General features: G+C 33.0%; 1 protein-coding gene and 1 long non-coding RNA gene across 6 annotated transcripts in view; one reads left to right on the forward strand and one right to left on the reverse strand.

Moving 5' to 3' along the window:
* The window catches only part of LOC135925196 (CCR4-NOT transcription complex subunit 1-like), a 55,765-nt gene that overhangs the window by 7,084 nt on the left and 27,855 nt on the right, over positions 1-20,826 (forward strand). For 2 of the 3 annotated variants that reach the window (XM_065460410.1, XM_065460411.1), the window contains exons 7-28: positions 3,165-3,311; positions 3,647-3,750; positions 3,934-4,044; positions 4,920-4,992; positions 5,179-5,282; positions 5,610-5,740; positions 6,135-6,375; positions 6,666-6,782; positions 8,695-8,858; positions 9,249-9,417; positions 9,722-9,950; positions 10,367-10,456; positions 12,499-12,882; positions 13,057-13,164; positions 13,537-13,727; positions 14,264-14,378; positions 15,527-15,735; positions 16,047-16,231; positions 16,397-16,508; positions 16,632-16,751; positions 19,678-19,857; positions 20,514-20,630. In XM_065460410.1, coding sequence (XP_065316482.1) covers positions 3,165-3,311; positions 3,647-3,750; positions 3,934-4,044; positions 4,920-4,992; positions 5,179-5,282; positions 5,610-5,740; positions 6,135-6,375; positions 6,666-6,782; positions 8,695-8,858; positions 9,249-9,417; positions 9,722-9,950; positions 10,367-10,456; positions 12,499-12,882; positions 13,057-13,164; positions 13,537-13,727; positions 14,264-14,378; positions 15,527-15,735; positions 16,047-16,231; positions 16,397-16,508; positions 16,632-16,751; positions 19,678-19,857; positions 20,514-20,630 — 3,401 coding nt within the window. The remainder of the gene's footprint in view (positions 1-3,164; positions 3,312-3,646; positions 3,751-3,933; positions 4,045-4,919; positions 4,993-5,178; positions 5,283-5,609; positions 5,741-6,134; positions 6,376-6,665; positions 6,783-8,694; positions 8,859-9,248; positions 9,418-9,721; positions 9,951-10,366; positions 10,457-12,498; positions 12,883-13,056; positions 13,165-13,536; positions 13,728-14,263; positions 14,379-15,526; positions 15,736-16,046; positions 16,232-16,396; positions 16,509-16,631; positions 16,752-19,677; positions 19,858-20,513; positions 20,631-20,826) is intronic. The other variant, XM_065460412.1, reaches the window with a different exon arrangement.
* On the reverse strand, positions 14,912-19,964 carry LOC135925197 (uncharacterized). 3 transcript variants are annotated; one of them, XR_010571574.1, is made up of 4 exons: positions 19,915-19,964; positions 19,666-19,841; positions 15,544-15,726; positions 14,912-15,124 (listed from the first exon to the last, which is right to left on the reverse strand). It is a non-coding gene; the product is annotated as an uncharacterized LOC135925197 (long non-coding RNA). The 3 variants fall into 3 exon arrangements; XR_010571573.1 differs by lacking the exon at positions 19,915-19,964 and having other exon boundaries at positions 19,666-19,858; XR_010571575.1 differs by lacking the exon at positions 19,915-19,964 and having other exon boundaries at positions 19,659-19,858.

The following is a 20,826-nucleotide window of genomic DNA, read 5'->3' on the forward strand; positions in this document are numbered from 1 at the left end:
CGACAAATAGAAACTTTTTAGGATATCTCAAAATTGTGGCCCGAATTTTTTTTTTTATTGAATATTGGAATTTTAAGTTATTTATTTTATTTTTTTAAGAGTTTCCCAAGAGGGAACCATAATTTTGTCTAAAAATTTCACCTTGAATTTTTTTGGCGCATATATAAATATTCTCTGGCTTCGTTTGTAAAAAGCCATATTTTATTGCCAAGATTTTTTTTAAAAAAAAACTTATATGTTGATAGCTGAAAATGGCAATTCGAAAATGATTTTCTTTAACCCCTACCTTAAGAATTCTTATTAAACGTGATTACTTGTCAAGGATATATATATATATATCAAATTCATTCATGTAAAAGAAATAAAGATGTTGACATACCATAATTAATTATAATTTTTATTTCCAATTTGTATTATAAAGCTAAATCATGTGTTAATAATTTAAAATGGCATCGCATATGGATGTCCAAATTGTTGAAAGTGATTCAGAGTCAGACAATGATATTATCGAAATGGAAGATATCAGGGAAGAAAATGATATTCATAGCAATACTTTCCCATTCCCTAGATTTGAAAAATTTTTTAAGATAAATATTAAAACGAAAACTGGCTTCAAATTTATTTGTTTAAAATGTAAAAAAAAATATTTCCTCAAATCAATCTAGTAGCTATAACCTCAAGAAACACCTAAAGGTAAATTGTCATTTTTACATTATAATAGTATTTATTTTATAAGACTGTTCATGCTAATAGTTTTACTGATATGGAAAAACATATAAATAATTTTGGCATAGGGGACTCGACATCCAAAAAGACTAATTCAATTCAAGATCAAATTAATTAATAATACAAATGCCAATATTTCTCAAAAATTGACCGATAAAGTTATTGTAGATTTTATAATTGATACAGTTCAGCCAATGTCCTTGGTTGATAACCCATCATTTACCATGATGATTAAAACTTTATCACCTGGTACAACTATTTTATGTCTCCAGACACTTATGAATAAAATAGCAGATAAGTTTAAAGTGATGAAAGATGCTCTAATAGTAGCGTTATCAGAGATATCATATATATGTACCTCGGCAGATAGTTGGACACATAACAGATGGTAAACACTTATTTATATTTATAAATTGATCTTATTAAATATTTTTAGAGCTTATTTGGGAATAACTTATCTGCTATTTTATTCATAAGTGTCTGGCGACATAAAATAGTTGTATTGGGTGAAAACGTTTTAGTTATCATGGTAAATGATGGATTATCAACCAAGGACATTGGCTGAACTGTATCAATTATAAAATCTATAATAACTTTATCAGTCAATTTCTGAGTAATATTGGCATTTGTATTATTAATTAATTTGGTCTGAATTAAATTAGTCTTTTTGGATGTAGAGTCCCCTCTGCCAAAATTATTTATATGTTTTTACATTTCCTTAAAACTATTTCTTATAAAATAAATACTATTATGATGTAAAAATGTTAATTTACTTTTAGGTGTTTCGTGAGGTTATAGCTAATAGATTGATTTGAGGAAATATTTTTTTTTACATTTTAAACAAATAAATTTGAAGCCAGTTTTCGTTTTAATATTTATCTCGAAAATTTTTTTAAATCTAGGGAATGTGAAAGTATTGCTATGAATATCATTTTCTTCCCTGGTATCTTCCATTTCATTAGTGTCATTGTCTGAGACTCTGAATCTTTTTCAAAGATTTGGATAATTGCACTAATAATCACCACTTGCTAGACCAAAAAAGTTAATTTTTTTTGTTTCAATTTTTTTGGCATAGTAGAAAAATAACTGCTGACCCTAATCGCAATAGTGGAAAAACTATTTAATATTCTAAATATAAAAAGAAACTAATATCAAAAATCAATACATATTTAAAAAAAAATTTATATTTATTTTAATAATAATTAAAAAAATAAATAATCTATTAATTTGTAAAAATTAAGAAATAACATATATTAAAAATCACAAGTAATATATTTATATCGTCGACATTTGGTATTTAGAATTTAATTGCTTAAATATAAAATAAATTTAATTTTCCTGCCTTTTCTAAGCTTCGAGCGAACAACTCCATGCGCTGAGAATACTCTCTCTACTGAAGTGAATGATGATGATGATGCAGTAAATAGTTGTCTTATAATACTTACACCCATCATCACATTTCCTTGGGCCACACACCATTCAATTGGGTATCCGAAAACAAAATTTAGTAAATGTTTCTGATCTTGCTGGAAACTTTACTAAGAGAAAGATATAAGTCAGTTTTGGATACGGAAGCCTCCCACATTCCATTTCCCGTTTCCATTACATTGTTTGTTAAATTTGAATGACATTTCTGATTTAAAAGGTAGGGCAAGAAGTGTGCAGGATTGCAAATTCTTCCAACAAATATACTGTGTCTGAAATATTTGATTTATTTTTTTTCTAAAAAATTTCAAACAGGTCGCGATTGGTTTTAGGATTTCAAATCATATTTTCAGCAGCTCTTTTAGAGTGTAATATTTTCAATCATTTTTTTTCTCTAATTTGCAATGTCGATTTTATTTTGATTTGCCTTCACGTATCTATCAATCATTTTGCCCATTCCAGTTATAATATAGGCTTTTATACTAACAGCTGAGTTTTAACGAATATCTTGTTGAGTGACACGAGATGGCCACTCCCTCTTGTTTCAGCTTGAAACTCGCGAACTGATTATCTTTGTAAAATACGTTACCCTCACTAACTATTTGTTTCCCGGTTACTTTTAAAAAATTATTTTCCAAATCTTTCAGATAGTAAATTTAAAGAATGAGTATTTACACCCATCATAGGTTATTATATAATTTTTTTTTTTAAATTATTTCTTTTTCAAATCATTCCCTCCATTTTTTGTCATATTGGCTGCATTGATCTCAGCTCTTTATTCGAAAAAAATATCAAATTACAACATATATCATTATTTTATTTTTTCTACAATTCCCTGACTCGTTCCCCTTGCGCATTAGTCCTTTACTTGCAAGATAATATTAAACTGGAATTTTAAAAAAAAATGAGTTGGGTCACGATTTTTGCCAACCTTTGTCAGTATATGATCTTAACTTCAAATGTTAACTGAGAATTCAATAAAATATATAAATTTTGGTACATTTTTTTTTAAGATACGGATCCCATGTTGGTGCGGAAACTGGTGAGAGAAATCCCCGCCATAACCAAGACCATGGTAGACGTGTCTAAATTGGTGACGGAACTCGGTTACGATTTCTGTTCTAGTCTCGAGACCTGTCAGAGTGACCTCATAGAAATAGGTATAATTACCTCGAATTAGTTTTGTTTAAATTAATGACCTGCATCGGGCCTAATTTTTCGACTCCGACCCCAACCCAAAAAAGGTCTTGCCGGCTAGGTCCCAATTCATTTAAATATAGATTGACAGTTATATAAATTTTTACAAAATATATAACCAACACATTAAGTCATTGATTTGACGTGATCATCCAGTATTACTTTATTGATAAGAGATCTACACCCCCCCCCTTCCCCATCTTCACATTTGTTCGACTAAATGATAAATAAAATTACACACACAATAATATCGAATTGGGAGGAATTACGAAATTTAATATTTTCCGCAAATTATTAGGCGTGCACGAAATCACTCCGGCTTCCGTTGCGAGGATTCTCGGCGGGATGGCGAGTTCCCACGCGGGACTAATTGATGGAATTTCGCTTTATTACGATGGCAGAGTTATTATTTTTTTTATTTTATATTAACAGTTATTATCTTATATCCTTTTTATTTTGCTGGTATTATTTTTTAAGATTTTTACAAATTTTCTCGTGATTCTAGATAATCTCCTCAAAAAAATAACTTAAAATACACTAGCCGTGATTTAATTGTTTTTTTAAAAAAAATAAATAAAATGTTAGAATACTAGCAGTTCTGATAACTCCACCAGGAGCGAACCCAAGGATGCCAACAAACCCCAGGAATGTACTTCGTGGAACACGGAGATATTCGTAAAGGCTATGAAAGAAGTGGTTAGTAATCAGTAATTTTTATGAAACTTAATTTCTCTCAACACATTATTTATATTTGAACATTATCTTTATTATTAGTATTCTTCACTAATTTCGACAACAGTTTATTTTTTTAAGAATATAAATATATTAAACAATACTTTACATCATCTCTCTAACAGGCCTATAGGATATAATGATGCATCAAGATTTGGGCCATGATTATCAAATTTCTATTGTTCATTACCAAATTTAATCTTATCTTGCTAAATCAAATTTTAAATTTACTATTCAAATATATCTTTTGGCCAATATAACATTTTTTTATTATTATTAATATACGTGTAATCAGCGCAGTTGCTAATAGATGTTTTTTTTGGAAGGTTCTAGATACAAATACTTTTTATATAAAAATGTATCTGGATACTTATACATCTCTGATATTCAGAGAATCTGCAAATCGAAATTTTAAGTCAGATGGGTGGGGGGGGATATTTTAATTTTTGGCACAAATGGTTTGGACCTCTCTAAAAGAATATTTTGAATGATTTTGTGGTGTATTTTTCAAATTGCTTCACGAGGAAAATAAAAATATGAACGTAAATGAATATTAAGTGCTCCATTATACAATTTTTTTTTAAAAAAAATAAATAAAAATCGTCTGCCGCATATTTTTATTTTAAAATTAAAATCGTCTGCCACATATTTTTTTTATTGGCATATGTGCCGGTCTCCCCATATAATATATTACATGATATACGCAAATGTATAAAATAAATTAAAATTATTCGTTTACACTTGAAAGGAAGGAAGGAAGGAAGGAGACAGAAGGAAAGGAAGGAAGTAAGATAGAAAACATTATAAAATCAAATTTCTTTTTTTTATTGTAAAAATAGGTACCGCATTTTCACTGGCGAGACGTAGTTTACGAGCTTGATCAACCTGGACTTATCTTGAAGGAAAAGCAAGGTTTCTAATAAATAACAGCACTGAGGAATTCTAGGAGTCCAACATATTTTTAAATATTCATTGAATCTCTAAACTTAGTTATGACTGGAAACTCTCCCTTTATTCCTCCTTCCATAATTTTTTTTGGAATGAGATGATGAAAATTTAAATATTCTTTCTTTTTTTAAAAAAATATATATATATCAGGCTTTAAATTAATCATGGAGGCTATCACTTTGGGCTTGGAGTTCAACATGGAAACCTTCCCTGTGGATTTTTTCTACAGAAGCTGGAACAACTCGGAAGAACAAGTAGGAAGAATAAACTGTAGATATTTTGATTGGCATCTTTATTTTTCAGATTATAAGGCGTAATGTTCTAGAACATTGTAGAATTAGATTGGGATTTTTTTGGAGGGGATAGAATATGAGGCTAAAGAATAATAATTATTTTTAGCCAACCTAAATCTGGCTTTTGAGCAACACTAGTACGAACCCTAACTCCATGGCATTCCCTAGAGGATCGAAAAAAAATTAGGGAACTTGTCAATAAGCGAATTTTTTAAACCACTTAGTGGTAAACACGAAATAAAAGTTTTTAATTTTATTATATGTATATTTTTTTTTAAATAAAAAAAGCTCTCGTGGCTGGAATTGATCGTTCAAAACCCCGACGTTCTCTGCTTTTCCGATTTTCCTTCTAGACAAATCTCCACCGAGATCCTCAAGTTAAACCCCGAAGAGGAATGCGATAGAAAAACCCATATCTGGTGAGAAAATGAGAAAAGGAAAGACAGAGGGGAGGGATTGGGTTGGTGTAAATAAAATCATGATGGGTATAACTGGGAATGAGTTTTGTTAGTATTTTTTTTATAAATAAAAGAAAGGAAAAAAATAGAATAGAACAAATAAAATTAAAAGAAAATGAAAGGATAATAAATGTCGTGAGCAATAAAAATGTACATTTTAGAGTTTAGTAGCCCGGGCCATGTGAAAAAAATTTTAAAAACAAGAGATGGGAAAATTGTATTCATTTTGATTACGTATTTTGCAGTGAATATTTAACATGTGTAATGATTCTATCCATAAAAAAAATATTACTGTGAACATCTAACTTGAGCCTTTTTTTATATTTAAAAATATTTCATCCTTTTTTACCGCCAGGAAATCTCTGGACATGATAGAAGCCCTCCTGAAATTATCGGAGCGAGGCCATTACCAAAGGGTCCAAGAACTTTTCCGGTTTCCGCTGCAAAATTGTCCCGAGATTCTGATGCTGGCCTTGCTTCAGATCAAGGGCTTGCTCACCCTCCTCGGGCAGGATCTGTTGGCCTCCCTTATACCCCATTTTTTGTCCAACAACTCGAATTCGTTGATCGTACTGCAAATCGCCTGGCATAATCAGGTACTTATTATTATTATTATTTGTTACTTACTTATTAAATGGTACTTTTGCATATTTTGAAGAATTTATTTACCGTAAATGGGAGGATAAGGATCCCAATAGAGCATAATTTAATAGCTATCATAAATAATGTTCTTATAATTAAAGTCCCTCTCATATTCTTTGAAGTAAACAATTAAGGAAATTAAAAAAAAAAATTTTTTAATATAATATGATAGAAAATTTTGAATTCTGTTGGGAATCGACTTTTTTTTTCTCGTTGATTTAAATATCTCTTCCTAAAACTCCAGTATCATTCCAACATAACTCGAACTCTCATAATGCATTCGATGGCCGATTGGTATGTCAAAGATCCTAACGATCAAAGCAGACTTTCCAGGATTCTAGACATAGCACAAGATTTGAAGGTTAGCACTTATTAGCTGGGGGATGGGTACTTATATTACGGGGCGGGATTGATTTTGCTATTCCTTAAAGAGGTTGTGTCTATCCCCGCTTTAGTTTTTTAAAAATTTTAAAACTCATACAGAATTTTTTTAAATGCTGCTTTGTAATAATGTAGATAATCTTGTTAAACTGCTTAACGGCTTGATTTAGCCATTTTCAAATTAAGGATTTTAGCCAAAATAATATTTTCTCAAGTTTCTAGATCTAAATCTTTCTGCCTTCTATGAGCAAGATCTCCAGACTCGCGTATTATTTTTTGGCTAAAATACTGGGCTAGCCGTTTTTAAGAATCCGACTGTACGTAGATGGATAGCTACCCGCGTGGATAACTACCCGCGGTTCTGTTTAAGAGAGCTTATTCAAAACAATGCCATATATAATGCCTAGACTGACGATTCATTCATTAAAATGCATTTTTAAGCGTCGTTAAAAGCAAATCAGCTGGACCGGCCATTTTGGTAACACATATAGTAATTATTCTCATGTTAAAAAAACTACTATTAAATTGATAACTTGCTTCCTTATTATCTCAATGATCCGGTAATTCTTTAATAAAGTTTGCATCAGATATAGGAATAAATTAGGCTCTCGTCTAAAATTTTAATAATGATTAGTGTAACCAAGATGGCATCTCCTGCTGATTTGCATTGATGTACACTTTTAATGAATGAATCGTCAGTCTAGGTATTATATATTTCATTGATTCAAAATTGATTATAAAATGCTTAGGTTTTTTTTATATTGTCTTCTAATATTGGAGGTTTTAGGCCTGGTTCACATTATATCAAAGGCCGGGCAGGCTCATATCCGGTTCCTAGTGCGCATGGGCCTACCCTGGGTTTTTTAATTTTTTTTAAGGGCTGGGCATGGGCTTGTAAAAATATTAAATTTAAATTTAGCTTATTTAAAAACAGTTGCGAACTTAAAGAAATATTGCCATTTTTTTTTCTAATAATAAATTTCAGTACTTCTCCGTTTAATGGCGATTTCCAGGTTTCTGGTTTAATCATTAGGAAATTTTGTAGTGGCAAGGTTTTTACAATCTGATGCCCTTCCCGACATCAACCCCTTTAGCTGGTTTTTATGCCCTGTCGAAGGAGGCCGTGATAACCAACACCACCCTAAAATTAAATGAATAAATTTTTAACTCCAAATTGTAATCGCCAACTAAAATATATAACTACAAAAATAATAAACAAAAAGTTAAAACGTCATTATAATCATAAAATCTCGTCCCTTTTATACTTTTTTTGGGACAGAAATCACGTGTTCTACACGTGATATATAAAATCGGGCGACTATTTATAAATATGATAAATATTAAACGAATAATTTTTTTTTAAAAAAATAAATTATTTCAAAATAATTAATATGACAAAAATGATCGAAATACACTTAATATTGTTTATTTTTTATTAAATATAATAAATCATTTTTTTTGAAACTTATTAGGCTTGGGAATTTTTTTTAATATTGAATATATGCTGGGCCAGGGCTTAAATTTTTTTTTACTGCAGACCTAAGCCGGGATTGGTCAAAAAATTAAAATCTGCAAACTTCTCTGCATTATATCAAGTTTGAACCTATCCAACCAATCAAATTACTTATTTAAATAACGAGCGTTAGTAAAAATAAAAAATTATTTTTTTTTAAGCATAAGTGATAATGGAAATAAAATAGTATTTTAATGTGTGCTATATTTTGTTTTATACAAAACATGCCTCATTTTCTAATCCCCCCCCCCCCCAAAGAGGGTTATATTTATATTTTAATTAAGCGTGAATGAATGGGTATGTCATTTCTTTTCTTTCTTTATTTCTTTCTATCTTATAAATCGTAAACTAATTTTATTTCTTTTTTTTTATTATCCAGGCTTTGTCCTTGCTATTGAACTGCACCCCCTTCGGCTTTATCATAGACCTGGCTTGCCTTGCCTCGAGACGAGAGTACCTGAAACTGGAAAAATGGTTGGCGGAAAAGATAAGGGAACACTCGGAACCATTTATATGGGCCCTGATCTATTTCCTCAAGAGAAGGTACTTAAATTATGTTTCAACTCTTTTCCTCGATATAAGATTATTACAATTTATTTCCTCTGTAACCTCCTCCCCCCCCCCCATACCTTTCATCTTCGGCTTAAAAGGAAAGCATTTTTAAAATATACGGCCTTACAATACGGGGCTCTACTGAGTCAGAACCTGAACACCCCTTTGGAACTGTACGGACTGGATCCAGAAGGTAATTTTTAATATTTTAGTGACCCGAACAGAAACTACTTTTATACTCCTAAGTGCTTAAAATTGGCTCATCTCCATTTTTCACCAGGGCCGGTTAGAATCATTAAAAACAGAAACGATCGGTTTCGGAATGACGAAAACCATTTCAATATCACCGCGACTTTTTATTTTGTTTTTTTTTTTACTTAGATGCCCAAACATTTTCGCTTCCTCCTCCACTAGCAGGATAAGCGCCATAGTAGCGAACACCACCAGCCAAAATGGCGGGAATAATAATAACGGTAACAAAGATATCTCGCTGCCCAAGGCCTTACAGCTGCCAACGGAAATCGTCAATATCATGCTGAATACTTTGCAGGTACTTTTGAAAGAGGAGAGAGAGAAAAAAAATCGACATTTTTTTTATAATACCACACAAGGAAAGTAAGAATAGGAACCTTATTATGTATTAAACCTTTCTAAACTTCGCCTGAAGTTCTAGGTAACAGTAGGATCCTCTAATACAGGGGGATACTATTGTAGTCGAATTATTTTACGTTTTAGTTTTCAGCCTCGGCATTTTTTGGACTTAAAGGAGGCTAATGGGCGCTACATGTCAGGCGCTTATTTGATTTATATTTGTCTAAATACGCACGTGTTCATAAACATTTATTATTATCAAGAATTTCCTCTCCTCTCACACCTCTAACAACAACAATATCTTGGGAATGAACAAAAGTCACTTATTTCCCTCTTCCCAAAGTGGGGGCTCGCTTCTATCACCCTCCTCCTTTTATCAAAATAAGCTCCTTTCGGCTTCTTCGTCCAACCAGCAAGTGAGCGAGGAACTGATCGAATTTCTACAAGCGCTGTGCCATCATTCCAATGCCTCAATCGCTAACACCAACTTGAGTGAGTTTTTTTTTCTACCCTGGCTGCCTTTATATCCGCTAATTATATGTTACCCCTACAAATCCAAAGCTAATTGACTATTTGTATGGTGCATTAGTGATCTGCATTGGAGTAATTATAAAGATTAATTTCTATATTTAAATAAATTCGGGCCGGGCTGGGTTGGTAAATTTTTTTATTTTTTTTTAAAAATATTAGGCCCGAAGCCCGTTTGGGCCGGGCCGGACTTGGGCAGGGTACGGGCCGGGCCTAACTTTGCAGATATCTATGGTGCATATTAAGTTGCAACTACTCTAGACAGTTGTATCTTAAAAACATACTCGCTCACGAAAATTGAATTATCCTTTGAAGGTAGTCCTGTATATCCCAATAAATTCTTTGATCAAATTTACTATTTTTTTTTGGTTTGTATTTAGGTTTGCCTGGAAGCATCACCAATTCTGGCAACAAAAAGTCTCCTCCCCAATCTCTAGCGCCATTGCAACCTAATATAGCCGGCAACAGAAGTATGTTCTAATCGATTAATCGATGACGTTATAATACTACCTAAATGTGTGGTTTGTTAAACGACTCGTCCAATATTTTAGCCAAAAATATCATTGCAACCCTGGAGATTCTGCTCATAGATGGCAGGAAGTGTTGGATATCTATTATTGAAACTTCGAGGCTTGCGTGATATTAATTTTCAGAGTTGTTAAAGGATCTAGGTATCTAGATCCTGTATCTAGATATAAAAATGTTGTATCTGTATCTAGATAAAATTTTGATTAAAGTATCGGTATCTAGATATTATTTTAGGCGATGTATCTGTATCTAGATCCATTTAAAAAGTATCTTTTAACAACTCTGTTAATTTTGGCTAAAATTTTTAATTTAAAAAATGGCGAAATCGAGTCGCTTAGCAAACGCTAAAAATTGCGTATCATTTGTGAATCAGCTGGTTAGCCATTTTGGTAAATTTATTAACATGTAAATCCAAATGGCGTGACAATTTAAACGACATCTCAAAAATGCATTTTAATGAATGAACCATCAAACTAGGCAAGTATTATATTTCTTTGGTTCTAATCAATGACAAGACTGACGATGCATTTCATTAAAATGCATTTTTAAAGCGTCGTTAAAAGCAAATCGTCTGTACCCGCCATTTTGGTAACCCATATAGTAATTATTATCATGTTAAAATATTACTATTAAATTGATAACTTGCTTCCTTATTATCTCGATGATCAGACAATTCTTTAATAAAGTTTGCGTCAGACATCATTGGAATAAATTGGCCTCTCGTTTAAAATTTTATAATAATGATATGGGTAATCAAAATGGCGTCCCCAGCTGTTTTTCATTGATGTATTCTTCTATGATTGCATCGTCCGTCTAAGTATTATTATATTTCTTTTGTTCTAATGCGTGAATATTTTATATTTTTTAAATAGCCAAATCGATTTATTCATTGTTATAAAAAAAATATTTAAAAATTTTATTTTAATTTTAATATATTTTTTTTCTCCCAATAAAATATTGCGTAAAATAATTTTTAAATATTTTTTTTTTTAAATACAAAAATGCCTATTCTTTTTTCTTCAAAATTAATAAATTTATTTATTTTATATATATTTTTTTTTAATATTTAGGACACAAACTTTAAATTATAATTATTTTTTTTAAAAAAATATATTTTTTAAGTTGGATTTCGATATAAACGTAAGCTCTTGTTATTAATTGCCGATTAATTTTAATTTTTTTTAATATAAGCCATTATTTTTATATTATTTTTTATCGTATTTATATTCGCCTAGATTATTTAAATGTTCCAACTGCATATTTTGTTAAATCTAATATTTTTTGTAGAGGGGCATCTTACTTATTTTATAAATAACCTCACCCCCCAATCCCTCTCGAAATAAAATAATTTGATGCACCATCATAGGGTTTAAGACGTTTTTCTTTTTTTTTGCAAAAGGGGTTGTTATATATTTTTACTGTATGGATCAACCCGACTAAACTCATTTAGCGGAGGTTTCGATAGCAAAGAACCTAAGCGAAAACCGATTTTTCTAAAAAGGTCCCAACCCGCGTCCACATTTCCCTTCGATTGGTTTCCCAGTGGATCGTTTTCTGCTTGGTTTATGGTCTCAAAATGGCCAACCAAACAATTTTAAATACCATCTGGTAAGAATATTTTTGACATTTTAATGACTCAGCCCTAGGGTCACGTATATTAATAGAGGGGGCAAGATGTTCTATGCAAGTAAAATCTCAGACTAAGGGTTTGCCTGATACAAATATGACTAGTTTTGCCGTCAGGGCATTTTTTTTATCTATGCTGAACCCTTGCTCCCGCGACCTTGATTTGAAACGATATCTTAAATAAAGCAGATTGTCTAATAGAAGTGTTAGTACCCTTATAATCATCGAACCACTTATAGTATCACATGATTTATTATATATATATATATTATAAATTGTCTAAACCTTTAGTTTTTTAAATCTTTTCACTGGCGCATATGATAATTAACTTAAAAAATCTTGATCTAAATTTGACAAGGTGCTCCCTTCGATCAGTCGCCCCAACAGCAAAAGGCCTTGAACGTTATGATGAACAACATACTCTCCATGCCCACGCTTCCTCAACTCCAGAATAATCCTAACTCGAACGCCAACACTATCAATAACCCTGCTAACACTTCCTCCTCTAACAATGCTAACAGCAATAACCCAGGCGGCATTAATAACGCCGCTAATTTAATCATGGATCAGCTCCTCTCCAATATAACGGCCTCCTTCCAGACCGAAGAGAACGCTAATGATTCGAGCGTCATGCAATCTCGTAACAATCAGATGGACTTGGATCAGGGCGGTAGAAATAGCAACGCTATGACCACCTCCCCTTTCGACGCTATTCTGGCTAGGGCCATGAGTGCTCCAGCTGGTAAGAAAAAATATTATAAAAACGATTTTCTTTTTGAAATCCCTTCCAACCCCCCCCACCTCGTTCTGATATTCTTAAAAAAGAAAAATTTTAATAACTCTGATTAATTAATTTAATGAAAAACGTCCAATTATCTTATAAACTATTTACGTCATTTATATATCTCGTAATTAGACAACGACATGTCGGAAGTGGACGCGTACGCGAAGCGATTACAGCATCAGATGGTTTCTAACGATAATCCGGGTGTCGATAATGCTAACACAACTTCTAACCAACCAAGTCAAAAAAAATGAATTTAAAGAGAATTGATGTAGAAAAAAAAGTAGTGTTTGCTAAAAAAAACCCCGATTTGGATCGATAAAAATCCGGGCCGGGTCTAAATATTTTTTTATAATAAATCCGGACCGGGCCTGGCAGTGCAGATACGAGACCCGATTTAAACGGATCTGGAAGAACTCGCGAATAATGATGAAATGGGTCATTTTCTAATTGGATAATTAGTCTAAGAGCTTTTGAGATATGATCTCTAAAAAAATCATTCATAGATGCAATAGAAAACACCACCCCCCTACTCCCACCCTCTTCGGTACCAAATTGATAATATATATTATTGTTATTTTTTGTAAAAAAAAACACTCACTTTACAAATAGACTTATTCACGGTGGATCTATCTGCGATGTTCCCCGACCTTAACATGGCCTCGTTCGGGAAGGACATAGAGGACGAGGCGAACGCCTATTTCCAGCGGATTTATAACCGACCGCCCCACCCTATCATGTGCTTGGAGGATTTTCTCGACATGCTCAAGAGATTCAGGGATAGCACGGAGAAGAGAGAGCGGGTACAACAAAATTTATTTTCTGCCTCTTAAAAATACGTATATTTCTGACACCCCCCTGGAGTCTGACATCCGACCGGAGTGTTCTTATCGATTCCATTTAACACGATACAGCTAAAAATTAATAACATAATCGCATAATGTTCATTCACGGATGATAAATGGAACAGTTTCTCATTAATATTGAAGGTCACGGTCCGGACTGGGCCAATACCCTCGGACCGGACCGGACCCCGGTCCTCAAAAAAAAGATCGGTCCGGTCCTATCGGTCTTAGACCGAGACCGGACCTCTAGTCATTACTCAGGACATATATTATCTTCTTACTTTTTTAAAAAATTATTGAATTAAATTTATGTTAACTACCAGCACAATGAGAGAGTTAATAAATATATATATGTACGTATATTTTTTATAAGATCCATTACTGGAACTCTGGTCGGGTGTATCTCCTATTTTATAATATAACAAAACGATCCCGATACTTTTTAAACATGCTTAAAATACCTTTTATTTTGTTTTTTATATCCTCCATTACAGGAAGTCTTTGCCTGCATGATACGTAACCTATTCGAAGAGTACCGATTTTTCTCGACTTACCCCGACAAGGAACTGCACGTCACGAGCTGTCTTTTCGGTGGATTAGTCGAAAAAGGTATTTAGCATAGTTTAATTTTATTTCGGGATTCTTAAGTTTACGTCCTCCAATAAAAGATCACTAGACATGATAAAGATAAGGGTCCGAGGTTAGTTTATTCCAGATATATTAACCCCCCCTCCCTTGTGTTTTCTTATATATATATATACATATACATATATATCCACTTGACAATTTCCTACTTCTCCTAATGGTCATGGAGTTAAAGGAAAAATCGATCCATAAAACCCCGTTTTTGACCGGGCTTTTATAAATTTTATGGAGTGTCAAACCGAACCATGAGATCGGCGGAAAACCGTTATAAATTTCTCAAACCGTTACAAGAATATTTTTTGTAAAGAGGGAAACCGACTCGGAAAAACGATGGTTTTTTGAAATTATAATATATTTATTTTTAAAATTTTTAAATGATTGCCATAAATTTTTTAAATATCAAAAAAAAAATTGGCCCTCAAATTTTCGTTTTTTTATGAATAATGAGATTTCAACTCATTTTCTCTTTACTTTACTTTGGTTTGTTTTTTATTTTTTTGAGAAAATGTTCTTGTTTTGTTTTTTTTATTTCTTCCGTTTTTTAGAGTAATTTATATTTTGGGTTGATTGAACCTTATGAATTTATGAACCGATGATATTGATTCGTTAACCATTACGGAATGCGACTAAACGTTATCCGTCGGTTTGACGCTTCTGAGCTCGGAGAACGATTTAAGATAGCGCTTCAGTATTTAACCCAAGTGGATTGACTTAAATTATGTGTTTTATTAGGTTTAAAAAATTGTTGCGTGTGTGTATATATATATATATATTGACGTATTGGGAATCCCTCAATTTTAAATCATTTACTCAAGGCAATTTTTTAAATTTAATTTGACCTGAAATGTAATCTACTACCTTATGCCCGCACTTAGAATTTCGCACAATTTTGTCGCAAACATTTGAACCGCGCTTATACTTCTATCCATTTTTAAATTTCGGGACCAAATCTTCCCCAAATTTAAAAAAAAAATCTTCTCTTCAAAGTGAATGATATAAAATTTGTCAAATTCCGAATCACCATGGATGAATTTCCATATCCAAATATGACATATGTATCGACTTTTAAAGTAACGATATTTAATGATCGCATTTATATTTTAAAAACCTAGGAGTAGTTTGCAATAACCTGGGTCTGGGGATAGCTTTGAGATTCGTGCTGGAAGCCCTTAAAAGGCCGGGCAGAGGCGACAAGATGAGGTACTTTGGTTTAACCGCTCTGGATAGTTTCAAGGATCGACTCTGGCAATACCCACAATACTGCGCCCACGTAGCCGCTTTACCCCATTTTGCGACGGAGTTCCCGTCTTACCTTAAAGAAGTGATACATTTATTCTTCAAAAAAATTTATTTTAAAATTAAAAGGTGCCTACGCGTTTTTTACGGATGGGATGCGAAAATTATAAATAATATCGGCGGGGTAACCGATATCTTTAAATAGACGAAAAACCGACCTCTAAACCGATATTTTTGAAAAGACGAATAATCTGCCGATAACCGATATTGAAAATAACTGGCCTATAACCGATATTTTTGAAAAAACGAGTAATCGGCCGATAACCGCGAATATTCGGCCTCGCATATAATATGTAATAATGAACGCCCAACCATTTTTTTATCTCTCACGTTTAGTATATAGAGTACGGGATCAAGGGCCAGGAAATGCCTCAAAGTGGGAGAATATCGGCCCCCAACCCATCCAAGAGCTTTACCCCTCCCCTTCAAAACGTCCAGACCACCATAACAGCTGGGAATTCGAATTTTACCTCCGTCAACACGCTCAACACCATTACCGCCTTTAACAGTTCGAACACCGCGTAAATAATAAATATAATTATATTCAGTTCAAAATCTCGATGATTTTTGACCAGAACTGTTGTTTATATTATTTTTTCAAAATTCCTAATTAATCTTTCGTTCCTTGTGTATTTCGATTTTAAAATCATATTTTTATTCAATTGCTTATATATATATATAATAAGGAACAGATCTGCCGTTAGTAATACCCTGACACCGATTTCACTCTTTTCTGCAGCCAGATCCTCCAAATCTAGCAATACGCTCATGGCCACCAACTCCAACGCGTTGTTTAACGTAATTTCATCATTTCATTTAAAAACAAAAATTGATATCTTATTTTTGAAAGCCTATTTTTTTTGTTTTGTTTATAACACATGTTATTTCCCATTTTCGTAAAAAAAAAATTCGGACATCCAGGCGGATCAAGACAACGCTCCATCTGAGGTGAAAGAAGAAGTTCACGTTCCGAGCGAAAACGTGCAGGATAAACTGGCCTTCATTTTTAACAACCTTTCTCAGGCCAATATCAACCAAAAGGTATTTTTTTATATCCAATTAAATTGATATTTTTCTTAGCCAAAAGATATTTTGGTTTTAACCAATAAGGAAAAAGAAAAGAAAGTATTGGTTTAAATTACCCCGCCCTTTCTAGCTATTTTTGTATTCTGGACAAATCAAATGACATAAAATAATACCTAGACTGACGATGCATTCACGAAAGCGTCGTTGATTGCAAATCAGCTGGACCCGCTTTTTTGGTAACAGGTATAGTAATTATTCTCGTGTTAAAAACTACTGTATTAAATTGATAACTTGTTTCCTTTGTTATCTCGATGATCGGGCAATTCCTTTAACAAAGTTTCGCGTCAGACATAGGAAATAAATCGAGACTCTCGTTTTAAAATTTTTAAATAACGATACGGGTAATCAAAATAACGTCCCCAGCTGTTTTTCATCTATCTACACTTTTAACGAATGCTATAAGGTCATATCGTGGAAGAAGTTTCGTCTAATATCTTCTCCCACAATAAATAATAATGAGATAGTTTTAAAAAGTTTCGCTTTTTTAAAAATAATCAGATTCGTGAAAATTTGTAAAATCGCGATGCACTTGGCATTATCAAAAAAAAATTGATACATGATACGCGTTACGTTTTTCCCGGCAATGTGTTTTTAATACAACTTTTAAAATCATTTTTTTGAGCTCTTCTTCTTCTTCTTCTTCTCCGTTTTATGGCGATTTCCAGGTTTACCCGGGTAGGCCAGTTTTCCCTCTGATTTTTCTTTTCCATTTTTGACGGTCCTGAGCATCAATACTTGTAAGATTCAAGCTTCTCATATCCGCCGCTATCACATTTGTCCACGTCATCTTGGGTCTTCCTCTAGGTCTTGATCCTCCTACTTCCATCATTGTGCATCTCTTTACCCAGTCATCTCTTGTCATACGTTCCACATGCCCAAACCATCTTAGTCTATTTCGTCGCATTACCATACCAATCATTTCTATACCTAATCTTGCTCGCAATTCCTTGCTAGTTTTTCTCTCTCTCAGAGATACCCCACACATCCATCTAACCATCCTCATCTCTGTTCTTTCTAATTTGGCTTCGCGAATTGCTTTCATTGCCCATGTTTCACCGCCATAAACTAAACAACTCCTCACGCAGCTTACGTAAACTTTCCCCTTTAACTTCAGAGAAACTTTTTTATTTGTAAGAATAGATGACATCTCTCTGAACTTCTTCCAAGCTTGTCTGATCCTTGCAACAACAGCAGAATCTACACCACCATCTGCGTTTAGCATATCACCTAAATAACAAAACTTATCCACTTTTTCTAGGGTTAACCCATTGCCAATATCCAGACCACCATTTTTTAGGTTATCATTATTATGTATCCCTTTCATGCATGTTTTACAAATAAAGGTCATTCTTTCTAACATCAAACTGCCTTTTTTCCCACTACATCTTTTATGTACCCATTTCTGGCATCTGGTGCATTGGATAGAATTTCTAGCAACTCCTTTCCCACATACACCACAAGGCCACTTACCTGATTCTTCTATCTTTAGATTTTCCCCACCAATCATCACCTTTGTTTTTGATGCATTCATTTTCAGGCCCTTTGCTTCCATAGTCATCTTCCATTTACTAACTTTATCCCTCAATTCTCCCTCACTGTTTGCCATTAATACAAGGTCATCTGCATATAATATCTCCCAGGGAAGTCCTTCACGCATTTCTCTAGCCACCACATCCATTACTAAGATAAATAATAATGGACTCAGCACGGATCCTTGATGAAGTCCTACCTTCACCTCAAAGCTGTCACTATCACCATGATCCGTCCGTACTGCTGTTTGTGCTCCAACATACATTGCCATCACTGCGGTAACTAACCATTCCTCCACACCGGATTTTCTCAAGGCCCATCTTGTAATCTCACGCGGCACCCTATCAAATGCTTTCTCCAAATCAACAAACGCATAATAGAGTTTCTTTTCCTTCGCAAGATACTTCTCCTGAATTTGTCTCACCACAAAAATTGCATCTGTCGTGCCTTTTCCCGATGTAAAACCAAACTGCATTTCATCAATTTTGATTTGTTCCCTTATCCGCTTTTCTAACACTCTCTCAAATACTTTCATTGCATGTTCCAAGAGTTTAATAGCTCTGTAAGACCCACAATCTAAAGGATCACCTTTCCCCTTGTATACTGGGATAATTATACTTCTTCGCCAGTCCTCAGGAATAGTACCTTCTGTGACAATCTGATTTGCTAAATTCATTAACCATTCAATCCCTAAATCATCAGAACCTTTAAACATCTCTGATACCACCATCGTTAAACCCGATGCCTTCCCTTTCTTCATCTTTTTCACTGCTCTCCTTATCTCGTCCTTGCCAAATTTACACCCTGGACCTTCTACCTTTGCACAACTAATATTATTATTCCATTCATTTTCTTCATTCAAAAGTCCTTTCATGTAAATCTTCCAGGTGTTCTTAATACCACTACTTACCAGAAATATTATATTATATCATGTTTGGAAATTACCTATTCTTTCTTTCTTTCTTTCTTTCTTTCTTTCTTTCTTTCTTTCTTTCTTTCTTTCTTTCTTTCTTTCTTTCTTTCTTTCTTTCTTTCTTTCTTTCTTTATAGACTGTTAACCTTTTGAGTCATATATAATTTATATAGGAAAAAAATATACGGAAAAATTTGATATAAATTATAATCAAGTTTTTAAAAGTTCGCGGAAAAAAAAGTGTTTGGAGAAGTTCAAACTCCGAAGGGTGGGTAATTCCCCAAACATAATTATGGCATACGTTTCCTTTTAAAATCGATTCAACAAAACAAATCAAGTTTAACGGGCCGAATTATGGGCAAGTTAAAGGAAAATAAGAAATTAATTTTTTTTTTAAATTTATTAAAAATTACGATTACTTGTTACATTTTAATAAAGACGGAAGAGATATCGGAACTACTCACGGACGAGAATTTGGCGTGGATAGCGAAGTACGTGGTCAACAAGCGAGCCAGCATAGAGAACAATTTCCATACCCTGTACAGCAACTTTTTAGATTGCATCAAAATTGTCAGGCTCAGTTCGTTAGTCATTCAGGAGACCTTTAAGAATATCAAGGTTTTTTTCTATGAAAAAATATAAATTTACGCCTCAATTGTAAAAGGTCTAACTTACCCTAGTTCAGATCGCCCCACAATCCAGAAAAAAAACGCTCTGAACAAAATATTTTTTCGAAAATGAAGGTTAATTCGTAGGACGAATCGGATAAACATTTCTTTGGAGATATTATATTATAGATAGATATATCCTCAGCTGAGATCTATATTGTTCTATGTCCACTAAATTAATCGAGCGATAAATTGTTCTCGTTGTTATCTGTCAATTTGTAATCGACATTTATCGACGTTTTTCAAATATACTTTTTTTATAAGGAAAAAAAGAACTTTTAATTTTTCCTTGTTTTAACATTTAAAACGTGTGATATGGGGTATATAAAGAAAAATAAAGATAATTTAAACAGGATCATACGAAATATTGGGATTTAATAGTTCTATCTATATCTACGATGACTCTAAACGCGATTAATTTTGATATTAATTAAATGCGCGTTTTGTAGTTGATCAAAACATGAAATACTCGTTGAGCGATATCGCTTTATCAAAATTTCAAACTTGTTATAATCATTCATTTTATGCCACATAATTTATCGCGTTATTTAAATTTAATTCCTTTTTTTCCTTTTTATTTCCCCGCGAAAAATAAAAATATTACAGATTTTGCTGAGGAGCGATAAATCAGCCGGAAATTTCTCGGACCGCTCCCTTCTCAAGAATTTGGGTCATTGGCTCGGGCTTCTAACTATCGCCAAGAATAAACCCCTCCTGCAATCGGTATGCTGTTTTTTTTGATATTCACCGAAAGAAAGAATAAAATATATTATTTATCAAGGCCACCATTATCGTGAATCCCCTAAAAGATAACTCCGGCTTAGTTCGAGGTGGACACCACCCATAACCTACTAATTAGTAGTTTTTTGTTATAGTTATAGCTTCGTTTTAACGTAAACGGTCTAATATGATTGATCGT

Source organism: Gordionus sp. m RMFG-2023, chromosome 2 (genome assembly GCF_954871325.1).
Source record: "Gordionus sp. m RMFG-2023 chromosome 2, tfGorSpeb1-WG-v2, whole genome shotgun sequence".
Classification (NCBI taxonomy): domain Eukaryota; kingdom Metazoa; phylum Nematomorpha; class Gordioida; order Chordodea; family Parachordodidae; genus Gordionus; species Gordionus sp. m RMFG-2023.